This window comes from Pimephales promelas, chromosome 11 (genome assembly GCF_988280905.1).
Source record: "Pimephales promelas chromosome 11, fPimPro1.hap1.1, whole genome shotgun sequence".
Taxonomy (NCBI): Eukaryota; Metazoa; Chordata; class Actinopteri; order Cypriniformes; family Leuciscidae; genus Pimephales; species Pimephales promelas.
Window position 1 is genome coordinate 1,007,501 of NC_142779.1, and position 22,500 is coordinate 1,030,000.

The window sequence follows — 22,500 nt, forward strand, 5'->3', positions numbered from 1 at the left end:
TGATTTGTGAAGGATCATGTGACACTGAAGACTGGAGTAATGATGATAAATTCAGGAATAAATTACACTTTACTGGATATTCACATTGAAAACACATGATTTACGTTGTAGTAATATTTCAAAATTTTTACTGCATTCTGATAAAATATTTTTACTGCATTTTCTTTAAAAAACATTAAATACATGAATTATTCCACCCCTTTAGCAGTGTGTGTGAGTGTGTTTATGTATTTGTGTGCATGTGTGATTGACTTTTACTGTTCTGCATTTCTATTGATGCATTGTGTGTTAAATGAATTAGAAATGTCTTTAACCCGATTGCACTGCACGTGTCTCTATAATATCATGCATGTGATCAATCTCTCCATATTTCCTCAGGAGAATGTTTCTCTGGCTGATATCTTGTGTCTGAGGGACAGCGGGCTGTCGGAGCAGGAGCTGTGGGCGGTGTGTGTGGAGTGTGTGTGTTCTCTACAGAGCATCTCTCTCTCTCCACTCTTCCACACACTCTGCGTAACGCCCGACACACTGGCCTTCAACGCTCACGGAAACGTGTGTTTCATGGATCAGCTCAGCGGTGAGTCATCAGCTTCGTCGTGACTCACACACACTCTTACCGCGTTTGGATTTATTGAAAATATTGCTTTTGATGCACATCTCTACAAATGGAGGGTTTTGACAGATGTGTCTTCATAAAAAAAACTATAGATAACCGTATAATTTACTGTAAAAACTTTCCATGTGAACAAATGTACTGCTCATTGCTAGTGTGCATTAACAAATTATTGGAACCTTCGTGTAAAAAGTTAACTGTACTTTTACTGTAAACAAATACTGGTAAATGTATGGTTTTGGCCCGTAAAAACTATGAATTAGTTAACATGAACCAACAATGAACATTTGTAGTTTTTGACTAAATAAAACTTTGCTAAATTAAGATTTATAAATACTGTAACAAACGTTTAGCTCATTGATAGTTATTGCATTAACTAATGGGAGTTTATTGTAAAGTGATACCTGTAATTTTACTGTAAAAATACTCTCAAATGTATGGTTTTTGCAAGTTAAAACTATGAATTACCCTACAATTTACTGTAAAAGGACTTTCCCTGCAAACAAATAAAGTAGTTAATGTTAATTAATGCCTTAACTAATTATTTGGACCTTAGTGTAAAAAGTTAAATGTAATTTTACAGTAAAACATTGTGAAATTTATAATTTTGCAGGTAAAAACTATGAATTATCATATTATTTACTGTGAAACACAGTAAAAGGACTTTCCCTGCAAACAAATGTACTGCTAGTTAACATTATTTAATGCCTTAACTAATTATTGGGACCTATAGTGTAAAACTTTAAATGTAATTTTACAGTAAAATATTGTGAAATTTATAATTTTGCGGGTAAAAACTATGAATTATCATATTATTATCTGTGAAACACAGTAAAATGACTTTCCCTGTGAACAAATGTACTGTTAGTTAATGTTAATTAATGCCTTAACTAATTATTGGGACCTTAGTGTAAAACGTTAAATGTAATTTTACAGTAAAATACTGTCAAATGTATAATTTTGGATGTATTGCTAGTTAACGTTATTAATGCCTTTATGTTATTAATGTTAATAAGTAATTACTGGGACCTTAGTGTAAAAAGTTAAATGTAATTTTACTGTAAAATACTCTGAAATGTATCGTTTTTTGCAAGTAAAAACTATGAATTATCATATAATTTACTGTAAAAAAAACAGTAAAATGACTTTTCCTGTGAACAAATGTACTGTTAGTTCATGTTAAATAATGCCTTAACTAATTATTGGGACCTTAGTGTAAAATGTTAAATGTAATTTTACAGTAAAATACTGTGAAATGTATAATTTTGCATGTACTGCTAGTTAACGTTATTAATGCCTTAACTAATTAAATATAATAACTTATGTGTTTTTTTAACTATAAATTACCTTATAATTTACTGTAAAATCACTTATGATTCATGTTTTTTTAATGGCTCATGTTGTTATCAGATTAGGGTGCTTTGTGTCACAACTTGTAAAATACAGTAGTCAACATTTGAAGTGGATCAAAGTTGTCCAGCAGGTATTGTTCAAAATTCATGTATAACTTTGATGAAAGGTTTTGATCCACTTTAAATGTTGACGACTGTACGAGTGAAGGTACAAATGAGAACTGCGTACAATCTAGCAATGGTCCTGTCCTCTAGTGCCGTTAGCAGCCTGAAGGTCATCCACTGAAGGTCGTTCTCAAAGGCCACAGCGCATACTTTCTAAATATACCGGTGAGTTCCTCTGCCGAGTGTTTTCTGGAGGATCTGAGATCCTGAGGAGGAGAAAGCCTGACCTATATAACAGATCCAAGTGTCTGGAGGAGAGCGTCTCTTCTCAACGTGCCCTAGTTAGACAGCGAGAGTTAGAGAAGCTCCTCTGAGGACTTACACACTTGTTCACAGAGAGAAACACACTCTCTCTGATTGATGAAGGGAATATAATTACACATCACAGCTGGAGCTTTTTATCCTGTGGGTGTTTGTCACAGTTCTGCGCATTTCCACCCGTAGTTAACATGACTTCTCTTTTTGAGATGGTTTTATTGGTTAAAGGAGTAGTTCACTTTTTAAAAAACTTTTGCTGATAATTTACTCACCCCCATGTCATCCAAGATGTCCATGTCTTTCTTTCTTCAGTGGAAAAGAAATTAAGGTTTTTGATGAAATTATTCCAGGATTTTCTCCATATAATGGACTTCAATGGGGTCCAAACGGTTCAAGGTCCAAATGACAGTTTCAGTGCAAACTGTTCAAAGGGCTTTAAACGACTCCAGACGATGAATAAGGGTCTTATCAAGCGAAACGAGCGCTCATTCAATAAATAAATAACAAAGTTTAAGTTTTATGAGCTCAAATGTTCGTCTTGCTCTGTTCTGTGATGCGCGTTCGTGACTCTCCTGTTCGAACTCGTTCGAGTCAAATCGTTCATTTCATTCGTTGAATGAACCAAATGACACGAAAAAAGATTTGCGCAGACAGCTGGCATTGGAAATGTAACATTTTTTGATTTCTCTCGTGTTCTGTGTGTTTTCTCAGATGATCCTGACGGCTGTTTCGTTCCTCCAGAGTTGGACAGGACTGGACATACGTTTGAGGTGAGCTTAAACTCTATTATTTTACAAGATCAGAAACAATGTTTGCTAAATCGACAGAACATGGCTCATTTAGACCGTAAAAAAACCCCCCAAAACTCAATATAATAGAAAACATCAGAAGCAGTTACATAATTTTAATAATATCTATATTTTTTTGTATGCTCATAACATATATTTTATTTTAATTTTATTCTTCATTTTTATATTTCATATACACTTTTTTCAGATAGAGATCATTATTATTTTTTTTGGCTTGTTCAGAACATAATTTTAATAATTTAGTAATTTAAATTTTCTTCTTCTTTTTTTTCTTCATATACACTTAATTCTCTTTTCAGATAGAGACCAGTACTTTTTTTGGCAAGCATGTTCATAACAATTTTTATAATGTTTTTTTATTTTTATTTTTTTATCATTGATTACTATTAACATAATTTGAATCATTTAAATCTTATTTTTAGGATGACTGTTGCATTCTGTCCTGGGCCTACAGATGAAAAATAGCCTTTGTTTTATTTCATAAACTAATAAATAAAATAAAAACTAAATAACCTGCTATGTTTGACCATATATGTATGTGTGTGTGTATATATATATATATATATATATATATATATATATATATATATGTGTATGTATATATACACAGTAAAGGGATAAAAAGCACAAGCCAGAATTGCTGTAGGCGGTTTGCATTTCTGAAATTAGAAAACATCTTATGCAATGTTCTGTCAGTGGGAGTGAACAGCCTTTTATTATATGGATATATTCTGAAGTAATGATGATGATCATATTTAATCATTATATTAAGAATCGTACCAACAGATTTTGGACAGACTTAATTCATAAGTTCATAACTTAATTCTAATGTTATACTTCAGTTTTGACCATATACACTTATTTTTTTCAATTTTTTTTTTTTGCATTTTCATAACATAATTTATTTTCATTATATTGTTTTGCATGTTCATAATGTTTTTAACAATATTTTTGCAGGTTCATAAATTTTTTAATAATATTTTTATACTTTTTTTTATACTACATTTTCAGATGGAAGCCAGTATTATTTTTTACGTTTTCGTAACATAATTTTCATAATATTTTATAGCAGGTTCATATTATAATTTTAATAATTTTGTAATTTTAATTGTAAAGGCTATAGTTTTTGCATGTTCATAACATTTGAATAATTTTGTCATTTTATTCTTCATTTTTATACTTTAAACACACTAAATTTTCTCAGATGGAGACCAGTCTTTTTCTTTTTGCATTTTCAGAACATCATTTTAATAATTTTGGAATATTAATAGATTTTTTTTATTTTCATAATATGTCTTTTGCATGTTCATAACAATGTTAATAATATTTTTGCAGGTTCATAGCATAATTTGAATAATTTTGTCATTTGAATTTTATACTTTATTTTTATACTTCATATACACTTCATTGTTGTCTTGTTTTTGGTTGAATTTTCATAACATAATTTTCTTACTATTTGTTGCAGGTTCATATTAAACATTTTTTTTAAAATTCATTTTGTTTTTTTGTGCATGTTCATACATTTTAAATTTTAATAATTTTGCAATTTTAACATTATACTTACATTTCAGGGTAAATTTTGTGTTTTGTCAACAAAGACTCACAATGCATGTGATGATCCATTACAACTTTCATCATTACAGATTTGATCTAGTGATAGTAGATCAGGTTTTGGGTTTATAGTCTGTATATGTTTAAGAAGTATGATTTAATCAGCATGTCTTTGTTCTCCAGGGTCACATGTTCTCGTTAGGCTCCACCCTCTGGGCGGCGCTGGATCGCGTCACGGATCCGGATCAGGATCTGAGTGAAGAGAGCAGGTGTTTGCTGGAGCAGATGCAGCGAGAGGAACCCGAGGATCGACCCTCACTCCAGGTTCATCAGTCTTGTGAAGTTTAGTCTGAGAACACCAGTGAAGCACTTCTGCTTTTAGAGACGGCTGCATGATGACCAATGAAATGTGGCCGGATACATGAGAAGAAAATAAAAAACTGAAACATTATTTAAATAATTAAATTTGCATGCTCATAATATCATTTTAAACATACGTATATGTGTTTAAATAACCATAAAAAATAAAAATTAAAAAGTGAAGTATGAGACCACTAGTGAAAACATTAACAAGTTTTTTTTTAAGACTAGTTTTTACATTAACAACATACCGATGTGAAAGGGATGCATAATAAAATATAAATTCTATAATTTGTTTTGCATATTAATAACATAATTTTATCATTTACAACAAAAATATTCTGCCTTTTTTAAAGTAACTTATTATTGTTAGCCTATATTAACAACATAATATGACTGCGACATAAACATGGACAAACGAGCACTGGGTTTGATGTGAACAAGTCTTGATGTTAATGTTGGATAAATGGAGAGTGTCCGTGAGCGCAGTCTTGTGGATATTCAAAGCTAGTGCAGTGAAATAAAAGCAGACTGCAGTGTTCCCTGACCTCTTTCCCTTCAAACATCTCTCCTCATCCCAGAACCAGCTTTACTGACGCTCTACACACACTAACCTTACAGGAATCACTAAATATCCATCTCTATAAAGCTTTTTTGTCGGCTGAACCTCTGAGATTTTAATATTTAAATAATTTAATAATTAATTTAATAAATAATTTACTCAAGTTCACATGATATGCACATAAACAAATTAGAAAAGTGTACGATTTCAGAACTTCCACGACTTTCTGTGGAGAATTAAATGTTTAAAGTGTATGATATAAATGGATTAAGGGTCATTTGACTGAAGGAGGAATAGTTTTAAAGAATCTGTAAAACAAATGTGTTGTTTTCAATGGGGAAAAATGGATAATAATTCTTGCATAAATATTAATTAGTACCATTAAATCCTCTCAAAATGCAAAATAAAAAAAGATAAAATATTATTGAACAAAAATATATTACATTGATTTTACTGAAGAAAATAGAACATTTTGCGTGTCCGTCCACTTTTAACTGGAACGTGAGTGTGTTTCACAGATACGGGCCGCTGGAGGGTTAATGATGTGTGTGTGTGTGTGTGTGTGTGCGTGTATAACGTCACCTGTTGTTTCCAGGATCTTCTCTCTCAGGCCGAGGCTTTCCTCGCCGACGTCTCGTCCACAACCGTCTGTCGGAAACTGTCCGCTGTTGGACGAAGACTTCTCTCCATAGAGTCCGTCGCCACTTTCCCAGGTTTGATCCCACAGTTAGCTCTTAATGTGACTTCCCATATATATATATATATATATATATATCCAAATAGTAGCAAACAAAGAATAAATAAACAACATAAAGAAACGTAAAAAAAAAACATCACAAAAATACATACATACATATAGAGAGAGTATATATTTGATTGCTTGAAGGAACATACTACAAGAGACCAAACAAACCTCAAAAAGACAAAGCTTAATAAAATTTCAAGAAGTCCAAATAGCAGCAAACAAGTAAATAAACAAAATAAACCTAAAGAAACATAAAAAAAGAAGAAGGGAGTTATCATCAAAAAATACTTTTAATAGAAATTATGGATTGATAATGCATCCAAAAATTTAAAATTGAAATAAAAAAAAATATTTTGGAAAAATTTCAACTGATTTAAATAAGTAAAATAAAACACTTAAAAATTATGAATAATAAAAAGAATACATTTTAAAATATATATTTATTTTATTTTTTACTTGCATGTCATCAGAGAATAATAATAATAAAACAAAAACAATACAAGTATGTGACCATTAACTTACATCTGAGAAAAGATAATAATAGTTATTAAAAAAATACTAAAAATATTGTATTTCCTGTGACCAGTAACACATCAGGTAATTGCAAACAATAAAATAAATAAATAATGAAATGATTAAAATGTTATTAGTTTAGCTGTATGTCACGTCAATATTAACTGACATCAGTATATATATGTTTTTTTTTTTTTTTTCTGCATGTCATGCGAGCATTAACTGAGAACCGTGAACATTCTAATGGTTCGTTGTTAAATGATTGAAATGTTCAGATAAAATCTCAGGTGGTCTTCCAGTAAATATTTTTAAGGGTTTCGGCTTGAGTTGCCAGATCTTTCTATTTCTTCACAGACGCTTCCAGTTTCCGTTTTCTTGATTGCAAAGCTTTAATCTCAAACTCCACGGAGACTCACTGCAGCGCTCGTCCCATGATGAGAAACCCCTCGGGCGACTCCTGTGACGGGGAAGAGCTCCTGATGAAGCGGAGAGGTCTGGTGTGTCACGGGTCCCGCTGGTCTGGAGCTTCGGCTGGACTCAGGTACAGAAACTCACTGCAAACGTCAAAACATCCTTAAAGGAGTAGTTCACTTTAAAACAAACCTTTTGCCGATAACTTACTCGCCCCCGTGTCATCCAAGATGTCCATGTCTTTCTTTCTTCAGTCGAAAAGAAATGAAGGTTTTTGATGAAAACATTCCAGGATTTTCTCCATATAATGGACTTCAATGGGGTCCAAACGGTTCAAGGTCCAAATGAGAGTTTCAGTGCAAACTGTTCAAAGGGCTTTAAACGAGTCCAGACGATGAATAAGGGTCTTATCAAGCGAAACGATCGCTAATTTAATAAATAAATAGTAAAGTTTAAGTTTTATAAGCTCAAATGCTCGCCTTGCTCTGTTCTGTGATGAGCGTTCGTGACTCTCCTTTTCGTCAAAATTAACGAATCTTTTTTCGAGTCATTTTGTTCATTCAACCAACGAAATGACTCCAAAAAAGATTTGTTAATTTCTTTTCGACTGAAGAAAGAAAGACATGGACATCTTGTATGACACGGGGGTGAGTAAATCATCAGCAAAAGTGTTTTTTAAAAGTGAACTACTCCTTTAAATCAAGATGCATTTACTAGATATTAAGATATTAAGTCTTGTTTTCGAATTAATCAAAATTAAGTTAAATGATCTGTCATTGGGGTGAGAAAAGTAATCTTAATTCAAACAGAAACACTGTTATTTTTCTGAACCCCATTGTCAGATCATTTTGCTTGTTTTAAACATAAAACAGGACATAATATCTTTTGTCATTTTACTACTTTATTTAAAGTCATTATACACCACTGAAAACATAGTTATATGATACATTTCTGTCAACAGATCCTCCTAAATATTACACAATGCATACTTTAAATAACATAATACAGAAATAAGCCGAGAATTGTAATAATAATGCATATTGCCTCGGCTGTTCCCCAGGGAAGACGAGCCCTCGCCGGACAGCAGGTCCCAGAACAGTTCTCCGGTGCGCAGGAGGAGAGCCCTGAACCGGTCCTGCTCCGTGCCGGACTCCAACAACCCTCGGGTGTTCAGTCCTCCCTCACACACTCCCATCAGCATGCTGGTGTCCGACCTGTCCGAGATCAGCGAGGACGAGAGCTGGAGCGGGAGACTGCGGGCTAAACACACCCGGACCGAACCGTGTGTCCCGTCTGTGGATGTCCGACCGGACGCTCGTGAGACGGATCACAGAGACGCTGAAGCTGACGGAGACATGTGCTGCTCAAACCACGACTACAAAACCATCCTGTCCCTCAATGAGGGATATCAGAACCAGGTTTGTTTGTTGATACAGAACGGCCGAAATATGACCCATTTTATTATTATTTGGAATTAAATAATCTCCGAATAATCTCTGAATATTTCCATTGGCAACACGGTAAAAAAATATTGTTGGTTTAACTTAAAAAAGTAAGTAACCTGGTTGCCTTAAAATTTTAAGTTGATTGAACTGGAAAAAGTGAGTTAATACAATGAAGGAGAATGATTTAATCATCAGAAACTCAAAATTATATTTTATCTGAACTAAATAAATTATTTCAGTTGATTTGACAAAAGAAAAAATGTAAAAAAATATTGTTGGTTTAACTTAAAAAAGTAAGTAACCTGGGTTGCCTTAAAATTTTAAGTTCATTGAACTGGAAAAGTGAGTAAATACAATGAAGGAGATTAATTTAATCATCAGAAACTCAAAATTATATGTTATCTAAACTAAATAAATTATTTAAGTTGATTTGACAAAAGAAAAAATGTTGTGATTACTACACTGTAAAAAAATATTGTTGGTTTAACTTAAAAAAGTAAGTAACCTGGTTGCCTTAAAATTTTAAGTTCATTGAACTGGAAAAAGTGAGTTAATACAATTAAGGAGATTAATTTAATCATCAGAAACTCAAAATTATGTGTTATATGAACTAAATAAATTATTTAAGTTGATTTGACGGTCCCACTTTATATTAAGTGGCTTTAAGTACTATGTAATTACATTGAAATTAATAATTTGATACAATGGACTTATTGTGTACATACATGTTTTTACATTGTACTTACATTTTAAAATTCCAGCATGTAATTACAGCTATAATTAATTTATGTAATTACATTTGTAATTACACAGTTGACCCTCCCCTCACACCTTAACCTACCCTTAAACCTACCCATACCACCACACCTGTCCCTAACCTTACCCGTACCACACCTCAATAGCAGCAAAAGTGTTTTACAATACAACAGGAACACAATAATACATTGTACTTATTGTTCAATGTAAGTACATAGTACTTAAAGCCACTTAATATAAAGTGGGACCAAATTTTAAGTTGATTGAACTGGAAAAAGTGAGTTAATACAATGAAGGAGATTGATTTAATCATCAGAAACTCAAAATAATAAGTTATCTCAACTAAATAAATTATCATAAAGTTGATTTGACAAAAGAAAATATGTTGTGATAACAAATCTTGAAAATATTTTTTGACAGTGAAGACTAAAGACCTCAAAGCAGTGCTGGTCATGTTCTCACAACACTGCGCTGTTAGAGTTCATAAAGTCCGCTGGGGAATAATGGTGATGCAGTTTTAGCATTTAGAAGTGTAATAATGCTAATCTGTATAATGTTGTGTGTTTGTTCCCCAGTGGATGTCCCTGCGGGATCTCCTGTCTCGCTCCGCGCCGCTCTCAGTGAACGAGCTCTGGGCTTTATGCCACACGTGTCTCTCCACACTGCAGACGTACATCGACCTCCCGGGTCAGTCGCAACATCAAACGCTCTTGTCTTTACCTCCTCTCTGCTTATGTTTCATGTCGATAATCAACCTATATTTTAATGCAACATTATGCTAATTCACATATGCATGTTTAATAAACATTTTCTAATGCTAATATGATTATTATGCATGAAGTGTTTGAGCTGTTTTTACTTCAGAGACCTGATGGAATATTTGTGGTTTTAAAATTTCATTTGTCACACTGAAGGAAAAAAGTGAACATCCAAAAATTAATTAGAAAAATATACAGAAGTGGTGGGCAGTTACAGCATACACAAATACACACTTTTCTATAAGCTTGTTTCTGCCATGGAGTAAAAAAAAAATAAAAACAAAAGATTTTACATCTCACAATTCTGAGAAAGTCGTGAATTAATGAGAAATAAAGTCAGAATTTTCAGATAAAAAGTCGCAATTAGCTTTTTTATTTTTAATTACCTGATAGAAACCAGCTTCCATACTTTGCCCTGTAATTTCAACACAATAAAAATAAAATTCAATGCGATTCATTAATATATAAATAAAATAGATTTGACATTCCTATAAATTTGAAACTAAAATCTTGAATGTTAAAGCAAATTTTTGTATTATTTACTATCATTACCATTATTATTGTCAAACAATAAAAATAAAACACTTACAAGTAATAAAAATAGTTTTATTTTTTATTTATGTTTACTTGCATGTCTTGTCACCATTAACTGACATATACAAACAATACAAATTATAATAAATATATATTTGTAAATGGTCAAATGACATGCAACTAAACAAAAATTGTAATACTAACACACACTGTTCTCTGTGTCCATCAGACTATCTGTGTCTGGACTCAGTGTTTGTGGGCTGTGAAGGAGAGATGCTGTTTCTGAGACCCAAGAACTCGGGTACGAGCTCTGGAACACACTTCCTTCTCATATTAAATCGAAAAATTCTATATGAGAAGCACAAAATCTAAACATTTTTAAATCCAACATAAAAACTCACTTTTTTAGGTTGGATTATTCCTAACGGTTTAATTATTTTGTATCCCAGTGTGTTTGCTTTGTATTTCTGTGCATTTTTTTTACTTTTCACTTTATATTTTTGTGTAAAGAGCCTTGAGAAGCTACAGAGGCGTATTGCATTCACTTGAAGAAAAAAAATCTACTCTGTTTTTCTGAATTAAGGAGTTAATTTTTCATGAGAAAAAAAAATTGCTCTGTTTTTCTGAATTAATGAGTTAATTTTTCATGAGAAAATTTTTTTTTGCTCTGTTTTTCTGAATTAACAAGTTAATTTTTCATGAGAAAAAAAGTTTTGCTCTGTTTTTCTGAATTAATGAGTTAATTTTTCATGGATTTTTTTTTTTTTTTGCTCTGTTTTTCTGAATTAATGATTTAATTTTTCATGGAATTTTTTTTTTGCTCTGTTTTTATGAATTAACTCGTTAATTCAGAAAAACAGAGCAAAAACTTTTTTTCTCACGAAAAATTAACTCATTAATTCAGAAAAACAGAGCAAAAAAATTTTTCTCATGAAAAATTAACTCGTTAATTCAGAAAAACAGAGTAGATTTTTTTTCTTCAAGTGAATGCAATACGCCTCTGTAAGAAGCTGCTTTAAAGACGCGATGTAAAATAAAGTTTATTATTATTATTTTTAACTCTGTCCTTCTCAGTCTCCTGTGACGCGTTTTTCCTGGCTCCTGAATTTCAAGAACATGGAATTGTGACGGAAAAGGTTTGTCACTATGGCAACCGCTCTCTAGTAGTTCCACACGGTGTTGTGTGTTTAAACAGATGTGTGTTTTCCTCTAGGCGTGTGTGTATGGGGTGGCAGCCGTCCTCTGGGCTTCGGCCAAGTTTGATTTGTCTCCCGATCAGAAGTTGGCCATGCCGAGGAAACTCAAGAGACTCCTGCTGGAGATGGCCAAGAGGACGCCGATCGAAAGGCCGTCCATTGAAACGGCCAAAAAGGTGCTTGAGAACGATCATGCATTATTTATTCATTTAAAACTTCTTTTTTTATAAGTCATATTTTACTCCAGAATTATATTTATTATAAAGAAAAATTAAATGAAAAGAAAAGTCTATTGTGCAGGAACTTTATATAGTGTACACAAAAAATCGAAATAAGAAATTTTTAAAAAATGGTGTCTTATGCTCAATGCACAACAATGATATTGTGAAATATTATTACAATTAAAATCTTTAAAATATTTACATTAAGGTTTCATTTGTTGCATTAATTGCATTAATTAACAGTGTGCAATATATATATATATATTGCAGTTTAATAATCTTTTCCAATGTTAGTTAATAAAAATAGTTGTTCATTGTTTTTAACTAATTACCTAATGTCCAACATGAAATCCAATTTTAAAAATGTATTAGTAAATGTTGAAATTAGTAGAAGAATTACTGTTCATTGCTAGTTCACGTTAAAAAACTAAGAGCTTTGGGTACTAGAAAAGTGCATTATGAATAACAAATTATTATTATTTGGGCTGAATTGTCCTGAAAATAATTTCACAGTGCAATTATGGATGATTATTATGTAATAATTTATATATGATAATTATTATGTAATTATTAATTGAATGTTAAAATGAAAGGCTTGTTTTTCTCTATGCAATGAATGCATTTCTGGTTAGTTTTCTTCCTCCAAACACTGGTTCCGCCATCTCTCAGGCCGTGTGCGTTTGCTAACGTGGGTTATTCTGCTGTCATCTTTCAGTGTTGCCGTGACTACCTCTGCCGGCAGGGAAGCGACGCAGAGAGTGTGTGGACGCAGCTCATCAGTCGAGTTCATCAGGTGAAGCGGCAGGATCTGATCAGTCCTGTGATCTCGTCTTTATAGTTTTCTAGAGTCTCTGTTTTCTGTGCCTTTTACTTTGGAAACTGGTTTCCACCATGGAATGGGATTGAGAAATTCAGCAGCTCACTGTCTGCACATACTCCAGGGAGAAATAAAGTCAGAATTGTGAGAAATAAAGTCAGAATTGCAAGAAATAAAGTCAGAATTGCGAGAAATAAATTTAGTATTTAGTTAAAATTTTACAAAATGTTTTGTAATTAAGGCAAGAATTGCAAGATATAAAGTCAGAATTATGATAAATAAATTGCGAACTGCTTGAAATAAAGTCATAATTGCGAGAAATAAAGTCAGAATTGCGAGAATTAAAGTCAGAATTGTGAGAAATAAATTCAGAATTGCAAGAAATCAAGTCAGAATTGTGAGAAATAAAGTGAAAACTGCAAGAAATAAAGTCAGAATTTTGAGAATTGCGAGAAATAAAGTCAGAATTGCGAGAAATAAAGTCAGAATTGCGAGTAATAAAGTCAGAATTATGAGAAATAAAGTCAGAATTGCAAGATATAAAGTCAGAATTGCGAGAAATAAAGTCAGAATTGCGAGTAATAAAGTCAGAATTATGAGAAATAAAGTCAGAATTGCAAGATATAAAGTCAGAATTGCGAGAAATAAAGTCAGAATTGCGAGTAATAAAGTCAGAATTATGAGAAATAAAGTCAGAATTGCAAGAAATAAATTCAGAATTGCGAGAAATAAAGTCAGAATTGCGAGAAATAAAGTCAGAATTGCGAGTAATAAAGTCAGAATTATGAGAAATAAAGTCAGAATTGCAAGATATAAAGTCAGAATTGCGAGAAATAAAGTCAGAATTATGAGAAATAAAGTCAGAATTGCAAGATATAAAGTCAGAATTGCGAGAAATAAATTCAGAACTGTAAGAAATAAAGTAAGAATTGCAAGATATAAAGTCAAAATTGCGAGAAATAAAGTCAGAATTGTAAGAAATAAAGTCAGAATTGCAAGATATAAAGTCAGAATTGCGAGAAATAAAGTCAGAATTGCGAGAAATAAAGTCAGAATTGCAAGATATAAAGTCAGAATTGCGAGAAATAAAGTCAGAATTGCAAGATATAAAGTCAGAATTGTGAGAAATAAAGTTAGAATTGTCAGAAATAAAGTCAGAATTGCGAGAAATAAAGTCAGAATTGCAAGAAATAAAGTCAGAATTGCAAGATATAAAGTCAGAATTGCGAGAAATAAAGTCAGAATTGCAAGATATAAAGTCAGAATTGCAAGATATAAAGTCAGAATTGCGAGAAATAAAGTCAGAATTGCAAGATATAAAGTCAGAATTGCAAGATATAAAGTCAGAATTGCGAGAAATAAAGTCAGAATTGCAAGAAATAAAGTCAGAATTGCAAGATATAAAGTCAGAATTGTGAGAAATAAAGTCAGAATTGCGAGTAATAAAGTCAGAATTGCAAGAAATAAATTCAGAATTGCGAGAAATAAAGTCAGAATTGCAAGATATAAAGTCAGAATTATGAGAAATAAAGTCAGAATTGCAAGAAATAAATTCAGAATTGCGAGAAATAAAGTCAGAATTGCAAGATATAAAGTCAGATTTGTGAGAAATAAAGTCAGAATTGCAAGATATAAAGTCAGAATTGCGAGAAATAAAGTCTGAATTATGAGAAATAAAGTCAGAATTGCAAGATATAAAGTCAGAATTGCGAGAAATAAATTCAGAATTGTCAGAAATAAAGTCAGAATTGCGAGAAATAAAGTCAGAATTGCAAGATATAAAGTCAGAATTGCAAGTAATAACCTCAGAATTTGCATGAAAGTCAGAATTGTGAAATAAAATGTTGCAGCTTTTTTAGTTTTTTATTCTGTGGGAAACCAGTTTCCTCATTTGATCAACTGTGTGTCACAGAAACATCGTCCCTCTACCGCATTAAACATGTCAGCGACACACACTCATCTCTGTCCCGTTTGCACATCTAACACACATTTTTTTATGTAACTCCAGTTTCCAGATAGTCGTGAATTGATTTTTCATGAGATTTCTCAAAGGAATGCAATTGCTCAGAGGTTGATCTTTCAAATCTCAGGAGACTCGGTTTAAGTATCAACTTTCCCACAGATATTTATTCAAAAATTATTTATACAGACTAAAAATAGAAACAAATCAAGAGCTAGTCTCATAAACATACAGCTGTCAGTGCAAACGCTCTTCTGTAACTCTTTCCTGTCTTAATACATGCAAGTTTCTCATAACAAGAAGCGTTTGTCATTGAAGGCATTGGATGGGAATAGAGTTACGGAGGAACCGTGTTCTCCTGAGAGTGCTGAAAACACACCTGACCCACTCGTGGGACAAGTTCACACAGGTGCGAGTCATTCTGTCAATCTGCATTTTTAACATTAAACTCTCACAAAACCAGTCAAGAACATTTTCAGCTCATGTTTCACCCTAAAATCAGAAGAGAGAGATTCTGCTGCTCATAAAGAAACTGTTATCTTTATGACAATTAAGCACATTTACCCACACATTCTTTGTAATGTAATGTGAACAAAAATCATGCTATTATAATGTGAAAAAAAAAAATATGTATATGCACTGTTATTCAAAAGTTTTGGGTGGGTTATGCAAACAATGCTGCATTTATTTGATCAAAACTACAGTAAAAATTGTGAAATATTATTATAATGTAAATCATCTGTTTTCTATGTGAATTCATTATATACTGTAATTTATTCCTGTGATCAAAGCTGAATTTATCATCATTACTCCAGTCTTCAGTGGCACATGATCCTTCACAAATCACTCTAATATGAGGATCTGATGATCAGGAATCATTTATGATTATTATCGATGTTGAAAACAGTTGTGCTGTTTCGTATGTTTGTGAAAACCCTATTATTATTAATTATTTGTTTTAAATAGAAATCTTTTGTGTATATAAAAATATAAAATGAGGATAAAAAACATCAAAAAACTCCAAAGTAAAGTGGATACATTACAGAAATGAGAATATGAGGGGAATGTGCTTTTGCTATTATAATAGAGTTATCTTGCAAAAATAATTGCATTAATGGTCCTAAAATAGGATTCCTCTCTTCATTATGTAACATTTCATATACATCTGTTTTTGGGGGTGAAATGTGATCCACACGTTTTCATGAGATCAACCCTGTTTTGTAATAAATGTTCAAACGTGTGTGTCAGCTGAATGTGTGGTATTAATCTGTTTTTGTCTCAGGTTTTGTCCCGTTGGCCCTCGAGGGCCGGTTGGCCCCTGTAACTGGTCCTGTTCCTCATAATTACCCAGTGTCCTCCACCAGCATCCGTTTGCCCGAGGCCTTCACCTCTCCTGATACACACTTCAGCCCGATAGTCCTGACCCCACAGTCTGAGCTGTAGGTCTTCTGACACACCTATATGTATATATATCCGTGATAGATGGACTATCCGCTTCACTGCTATAACTTTTTTACACTTCGATTTTTTTCAAGTGCTTTTACTTCTGCAATAATCTGCCAAGTGTCTTCTTTGAATTGCGAGTATTAAAGTCAGAATTGCGAGAATTAAAGTCAGAATTGCGAGAAATAAAGTCAGAATTGTGAGAAATAAAGTCAGAATTGTGAGAAATAAAGTCAGAATTGTCAGATATAAAGTCAGAATTGTGAGAAATAAAGTCAGAATTGTGAGAAATAAAGTCAGAATTGTCAGATATAAAGTCAGAATTGTGAGAAATAAAGTCAGAATTGTCAGATATAAAGTCAGAATTGTGAGAAATAAAGTCAGAATTGTGAGAAATAAAGTCAGAATTGCGAGAAATAAAGTCAGAATTGTGAGAAATAAAGTCAGAATTGTGAGAAATAAAGTCAGAATTGTCAGATATAAAGTCAGAATTGTGAGAAATAAAGTCAGAATTGTCAGATATAAAGTCAGAATTGCAAGAAATAAAGTCAGAATTGTGAGAAATAAAGTCAGAATTGTCAGATATAAAGTCAAAATTGTGAGAAATAAAGTCAGAATTGCGAGAAATAAAGTTAGAATTGTGAGAAATAGTCAGAATTGTGAGAAATAAAGTCAGAATTGTGAGAAATAAAGTCAGAATTGCGAGAAATAAAGTCAGAATTGTGAAAAAATTAAGTCAGAATTGTGAGAAATAAAGTCAGAATTGCAAGAAATAAAGTCAGAATTGTGAGCAATAAAGTCAGAATCGCGAGAAATAAAGTCAGAATTGTGAGAAATAAAGTCAGAATTGCGAGATATAAAGTCAGAATTGTGAGATATAAAGTCCGAATTGCGAGAAATAAAGTCAGAATTGCGAGAAATAAAGTCAGAATTGTGAGAAATAAAGTCAGAATTGTGAGAAATAAAGTCAAAATTGTGAGAAATAAAGTCAGAATTGCGAGATATAAAGTCCGAATTGCGAGATATAAAGTCAGAATTGCGAGATATAAAGTCAGAATTGCGAGATATAAAGTCAGAATTGCGAGATATAAAGTCAGAATTGCGAGATATAAAGTCAGAATTGCGAGATATAAAGTCCGAATTGTGAGATATAAAGTCAGAATTGTGAGAAATAAAGTCAGAATTGTGAGATATAAAGTCCGAATTGCGAGATATAAAGTCCGAATTGCGAGATATAAAGTCCGAATTGTGAGATATAAAGTCCGAATTGTGAGATATAAAGTCAGAATTGCGAGATATAAAGTCTGAATTGCGAGATATAAAGTCAGAATTGCGAGATATAAAGTCTGAATTGCGAGATATAAAGTCAGAATTGCGAGATATAAAGTCTGAATTGCGAGATATAAAGTCAGAATTGCGAGATATAAAGTCTGAATTGCGAGATATAAAGTCAGAATTGCGAGATATAAAGTCAGAATTGCGAGATATAAAGTCAGAATTGCGAGATATAAAGTCAGAATTGCGAGATATAAAGTCAGAATTGCGAGATATAAAGTCAGAATTGCGAGATATAAAGTCCGAATTGCGAGATATAAATTCAGAATTGCGAGATATAAAGTCTGAATTGCGAGATATAAAGTCAGAATTGCGAGATATAAAGTCTGAATTGCGAGATATAAAGTCAGAATTGCGAGATATAAAGTCTGAATTGCGAGATATAAAGTCAGAATTGCGAGATATAAAGTCTGAATTGCGAGATATAAAGTCAGAATTGCGAGATATAAAGTCAGAATTGCGAGATATAAAGTCAGAATTGCGAGATATAAAGTCAGAATTGCGAGATATAAAGTCCGAATTGCGAGATATAAAGTCAGAATTGCGAGATATAAAGTCAGAATTGCGAGATATAAAGTCAGAATTGCGAGATATAAAGTCAGAATTGCGAGATATAAAGTCAGAATTGCGAGATATAAAGTCCGAATTGTGAGATATAAAGTCAGAATTGTGAGAAATAAAGTCAGAATTGTGAGATATAAAGTCCGAATTGCGAGATATAAAGTCCGAATTGCGAGATATAAAGTCCGAATTGTGAGATATAAAGTCCGAATTGTGAGATATAAAGTCAGAATTGCGAGATATAAAGTCTGAATTGCGAGATATAAAGTCAGAATTGCGAGATATAAAGTCTGAATTGCGAGATATAAAGTCAGAATTGCGAGATATAAAGTCTGAATTGCGAGATATAAAGTCAGAATTGCGAGATATAAAGTCTGAATTGCGAGATATAAAGTCAGAATTGCGAGATATAAAGTCAGAATTGCGAGATATAAAGTCAGAATTGTGAGATATAAAGTCCGAATTGTGAGATATAAAGTCCGAATTGTGAGATATAAAGTCAGAATTGCGAGATATAAAGTCTGAATTGCGAGATATAAAGTCAGAATTGCGAGATATAAAGTCTGAATTGCGAGATATAAAGTCAGAATTGCGAGATATAAAGTCTGAATTGCGAGATATAAAGTCAGAATTGCGAGATATAAAGTCAGAATTGCGAGATATAAAGTCAGAATTGCGAGATATAAAGTCAGAATTGCGAGATATAAAGTCAGAATTGCGAGATATAAAGTCAGAATTGCGAGATATAAAGTCCGAATTGCGAGATATAAATTCAGAATTGCGAGATATAAAGTCTGAATTGCGAGATATAAAGTCCGAATTGCGAGATATAAAGTCAGAATTGCGAGATATAAAGTCAGAATTGCGAGATATAAAGTCAGAATTGCGAGATATAAAGTCCGAATTGTGAGATATAAAGTCAGAATTGCGAGATATAAAGTCTGAATTGCGAGATATAAAGTCAGAATTGCGAGATATAAAGTCCGAATTGCGAGATATAAATTCAGAATTGCGAGATATAAAGTCAGAATTGTCAGAAATAAAGTCAGAATTGCGAGAAATAAAGTCAGAATTTTGAATTATAAACTCGTAATTGCATATGTAGGATCTGATGCTCTTGTTTGTTTTTAAGGATTGTGTCTTTCGATGACATCACAGATGAAACTCTCCCGCTAGAGCCAGAAGAACCGTCCGAGAGCGACGCCGAGGATGATGGGATTGAGGGAGTTTTCTCGACGGCGGATCATGTAGCCGGTTATTCATCATCATCCAGCTGTAAGACTCTCGTGAGCTCACCGCCGCCAGCGATTACCCAAACAACCAATAAAGAAACGGACAAACAGCCGAACTACCCCACCCTACCATGTGACAATGGGATTTATAACAACTTCCTGTTACAGCAAGACCCACACACAGGAAATCTGACCCTGCTTCCTGTTCAGATCGCCGTGCTTCAGCCAATCACAGGCGTGCATCACTTCAGCACAGATCCACTGAACATCCAACTACCGAAACCTTCTGTAGAGCCAGACGCCCCTCTCAGGAATGACAGAGTCAGTGTTTGCCATGGAGATGATAACTCTGTGAACATCTCTGCTCCTCGCTGTGTGAATCACACACTGCCTCTCTCCAGCTCGTGTTGGAGATGCACGTGTGTGAAGCGTGTGTGTGACCTGATCAGAGGAGAGTTCACGTTTGACGGATGTCTGGAGAACGGACTCGGAGATCTGCCAATGGGTAAACCATTTTATATGTAAATCATTTTCATTTATTTTAATACCAATTTAACTTTTTGACTTGTTTTACCGTATTATTACCTCTTTAAACATTTTTTTTAAATAATGATATGTTTTTATTTTATTTTACTACTATTTCTTTTTTTACAATTTATTATTTTTTTTAATTATTTAAAAATTAAATTATTTAGTGTTTGTTTTACCATTTATTAAAAAATGTATTATTTTAATTGTTTTATTTTTACATTTTACTTTATTTTGTTTTATTATTATTATTAGTATTATTACTATAATTATTGTTTTATAATTTATTATTATTATTTTATCATTAGTTATTTTTTTATTTTTTATTCTATTTTGTTTAGCTTTTTGTATTTTTTAGATTTTAGTATTTTTGTATATTAATTAATTAAATTATTAATAAATTATATTATTAATTAAATTTACTTTATCATTTTTTTAAATGTTATTTCGTTTATTTCTACATTTTATTTGATCCTTTTTATGTACAATTTATTATAAATTTGTATTGTTTAATTATTTAAATTATTTTTTTTTTGCATATTTTTGACATTTTACTATTTTTGTATTTTATTTTATTTATTTTTACAGTTTATTATTATCATTTTTTTTATTTTCAGTATAGCTTGCCTGTGTTAAAAATCACCCCCACCTCAACCTTTAATTCTGTGATTTATGTCATAAATTCACGGGTTTTTATATTAAGTTCGTCCAGGGTAGCTCACTTTAAAAGGAATAATCTAAGAAACGTATGCAATGTTCCTCTGATCTGTGTTTATGTAATAGGCCACAGATTTAGCATTGCTTTGATGGTCTTGATCAGCTGTTTGTTGTCACTGGACGAGCTTCAAGGACTCCCTCATGTCTTGTCTCTTTCTAGGTCTAGGAGAATACATCTTTTCCTTGAAAACCCTCCGGTTTGACACTTTTTGCCGAGCAGTAAGGGAGAAGTTCAGCGGCGTGTTGTGGGAGCAGAAGCTGCTGTGTGACCTTCACCATCTGATCAACCTGTGAGTATCAACATAAGCTGCTCTTCTTCATTCCCTCCAGCACTGATTTACATATGCAGCATTTGCTTTTAGAAACGGTCTCTGTGATATTCAGGTCTCTGGATATGGCTTTTTTAGTTTAACACTGTGATCTTATCACTTCATAAAATACACTAGAAAAAAAATATTTTCTTTCTTATTTGTTTCTGCATGGGGTCAGAAAAATATATTTAATTCATATGGAAAACAAGTTGATTTTTTTTTTTTTTTTACCTCATGGGCAGATTTATTTTTTTGTAAGCATTCATCAGCAGTCTATATCTTGTACTATTATTAATAATAATTAATATTGTTTGGTTGAAAGATTTTAGTTAATTTGTGGTTGGTTAGTCGGTTGGTTGGTTAGTTAGTTAGCTAGTTAGTTGATTAGCTAGGTGGTTGGTTGGTTAGTTAGTTGGTTGGTTAGCTAGGTTGTTGGTTGGTTAGTTAGGTAGCTAGGTGGTTGGTTAGGTGGTTGGTTGGTTGGTTAGTTAGCTAAGTGGTTGATTGGTTAATTGGTTGGCTATTTAGTTAGTTAGCTAGGTGGTTGTTTGTTTGGTTGGTTAGTTGGTTGACTGGCTATGTGGTTGGTTGACTGGTTAGCTAGGTGGTTGGTTGGTTGGTTAGCTAGTTGATTGGTTGTTTAGTTAGTTCGCTGGGTGGTTGGTTATATCTCTAAGATAATGTTTCTTCTATTATTATAATTAATATTATTTCATTGAAAGATTTAGTTTGTTTGGTTGGCTGTTTATATCTGATAATATCTTGTAATATTATTATTAATAATTAATATTATTTCATTGAAAGATTTTAGTTAGTTAGTTAGTGGTTGGTTAGTTGGTTATATCTGTAAGATAATATATATTGTAATATTAGTATTAGTTAATTAGCAGATTTTAGTTAGTTATTTTGTTAGTTAGTTAACATACGTTTATTTTTGCTTTCTGTGTCTGCAACCACTATTTTCTTACTCTGTATTTTGCAGTGTTTTCCAGTTAAAATATCTAAACATCCTTAAAATGAGATAAAGGAATCGTTTATGTCTGGAGCACTGAAACCCCAAATATGAGAGAAATAGTGATGATTTATCATTAGTCAACTCAAGTCCAGTCATTTCTATTTACACATTATTCAGTTTGATTTTCTGAAGGCTGAAATGAACCAACAGCCCGTGGCTTTAAATTTGAATTTCAGTCACATGAGAGCTTCTCGTTCTCAATAATCACATATAACCACGTCCCTCCACTCATCATCAGCAATCAAGCCAGAATAATTTCAGGAGAAGCAGTTTTCCAGAAAGGTCCCTATGGAAACAGATGCTCCTGAAGTGAGTCCTCGTCGCCGTCAGGT

The 22,500-nt window shown here is 32.5% G+C and overlaps 1 protein-coding gene across 4 annotated transcripts in view; it reads left to right on the forward strand.

The window, feature by feature from the left end:
• The window catches only part of kndc1 (kinase non-catalytic C-lobe domain containing 1), a 51,620-nt gene that overhangs the window by 3,357 nt on the left and 25,763 nt on the right, over positions 1-22,500 (forward strand). For 2 of the 4 annotated variants that reach the window (XM_039649178.2, XM_089116712.1), the window contains exons 2-16: positions 379-577; positions 3,100-3,158; positions 4,932-5,072; positions 6,266-6,383; positions 7,283-7,469; positions 8,400-8,757; positions 10,116-10,227; positions 11,062-11,133; positions 11,907-11,968; positions 12,046-12,204; positions 12,965-13,042; positions 15,345-15,435; positions 16,309-16,465; positions 19,498-20,102; positions 21,003-21,132. In XM_039649178.2, coding sequence (XP_039505112.2) covers positions 379-577; positions 3,100-3,158; positions 4,932-5,072; positions 6,266-6,383; positions 7,283-7,469; positions 8,400-8,757; positions 10,116-10,227; positions 11,062-11,133; positions 11,907-11,968; positions 12,046-12,204; positions 12,965-13,042; positions 15,345-15,435; positions 16,309-16,465; positions 19,498-20,102; positions 21,003-21,132 — 2,528 coding nt within the window. The remainder of the gene's footprint in view (positions 1-378; positions 578-3,099; positions 3,159-4,931; positions 5,073-6,265; positions 6,384-7,282; positions 7,470-8,399; positions 8,758-10,115; positions 10,228-11,061; positions 11,134-11,906; positions 11,969-12,045; positions 12,205-12,964; positions 13,043-15,344; positions 15,436-16,308; positions 16,466-19,497; positions 20,103-21,002; positions 21,133-22,500) is intronic. The other 2 variants (XM_039649179.2, XM_089116713.1) reach the window with 1 other exon arrangement.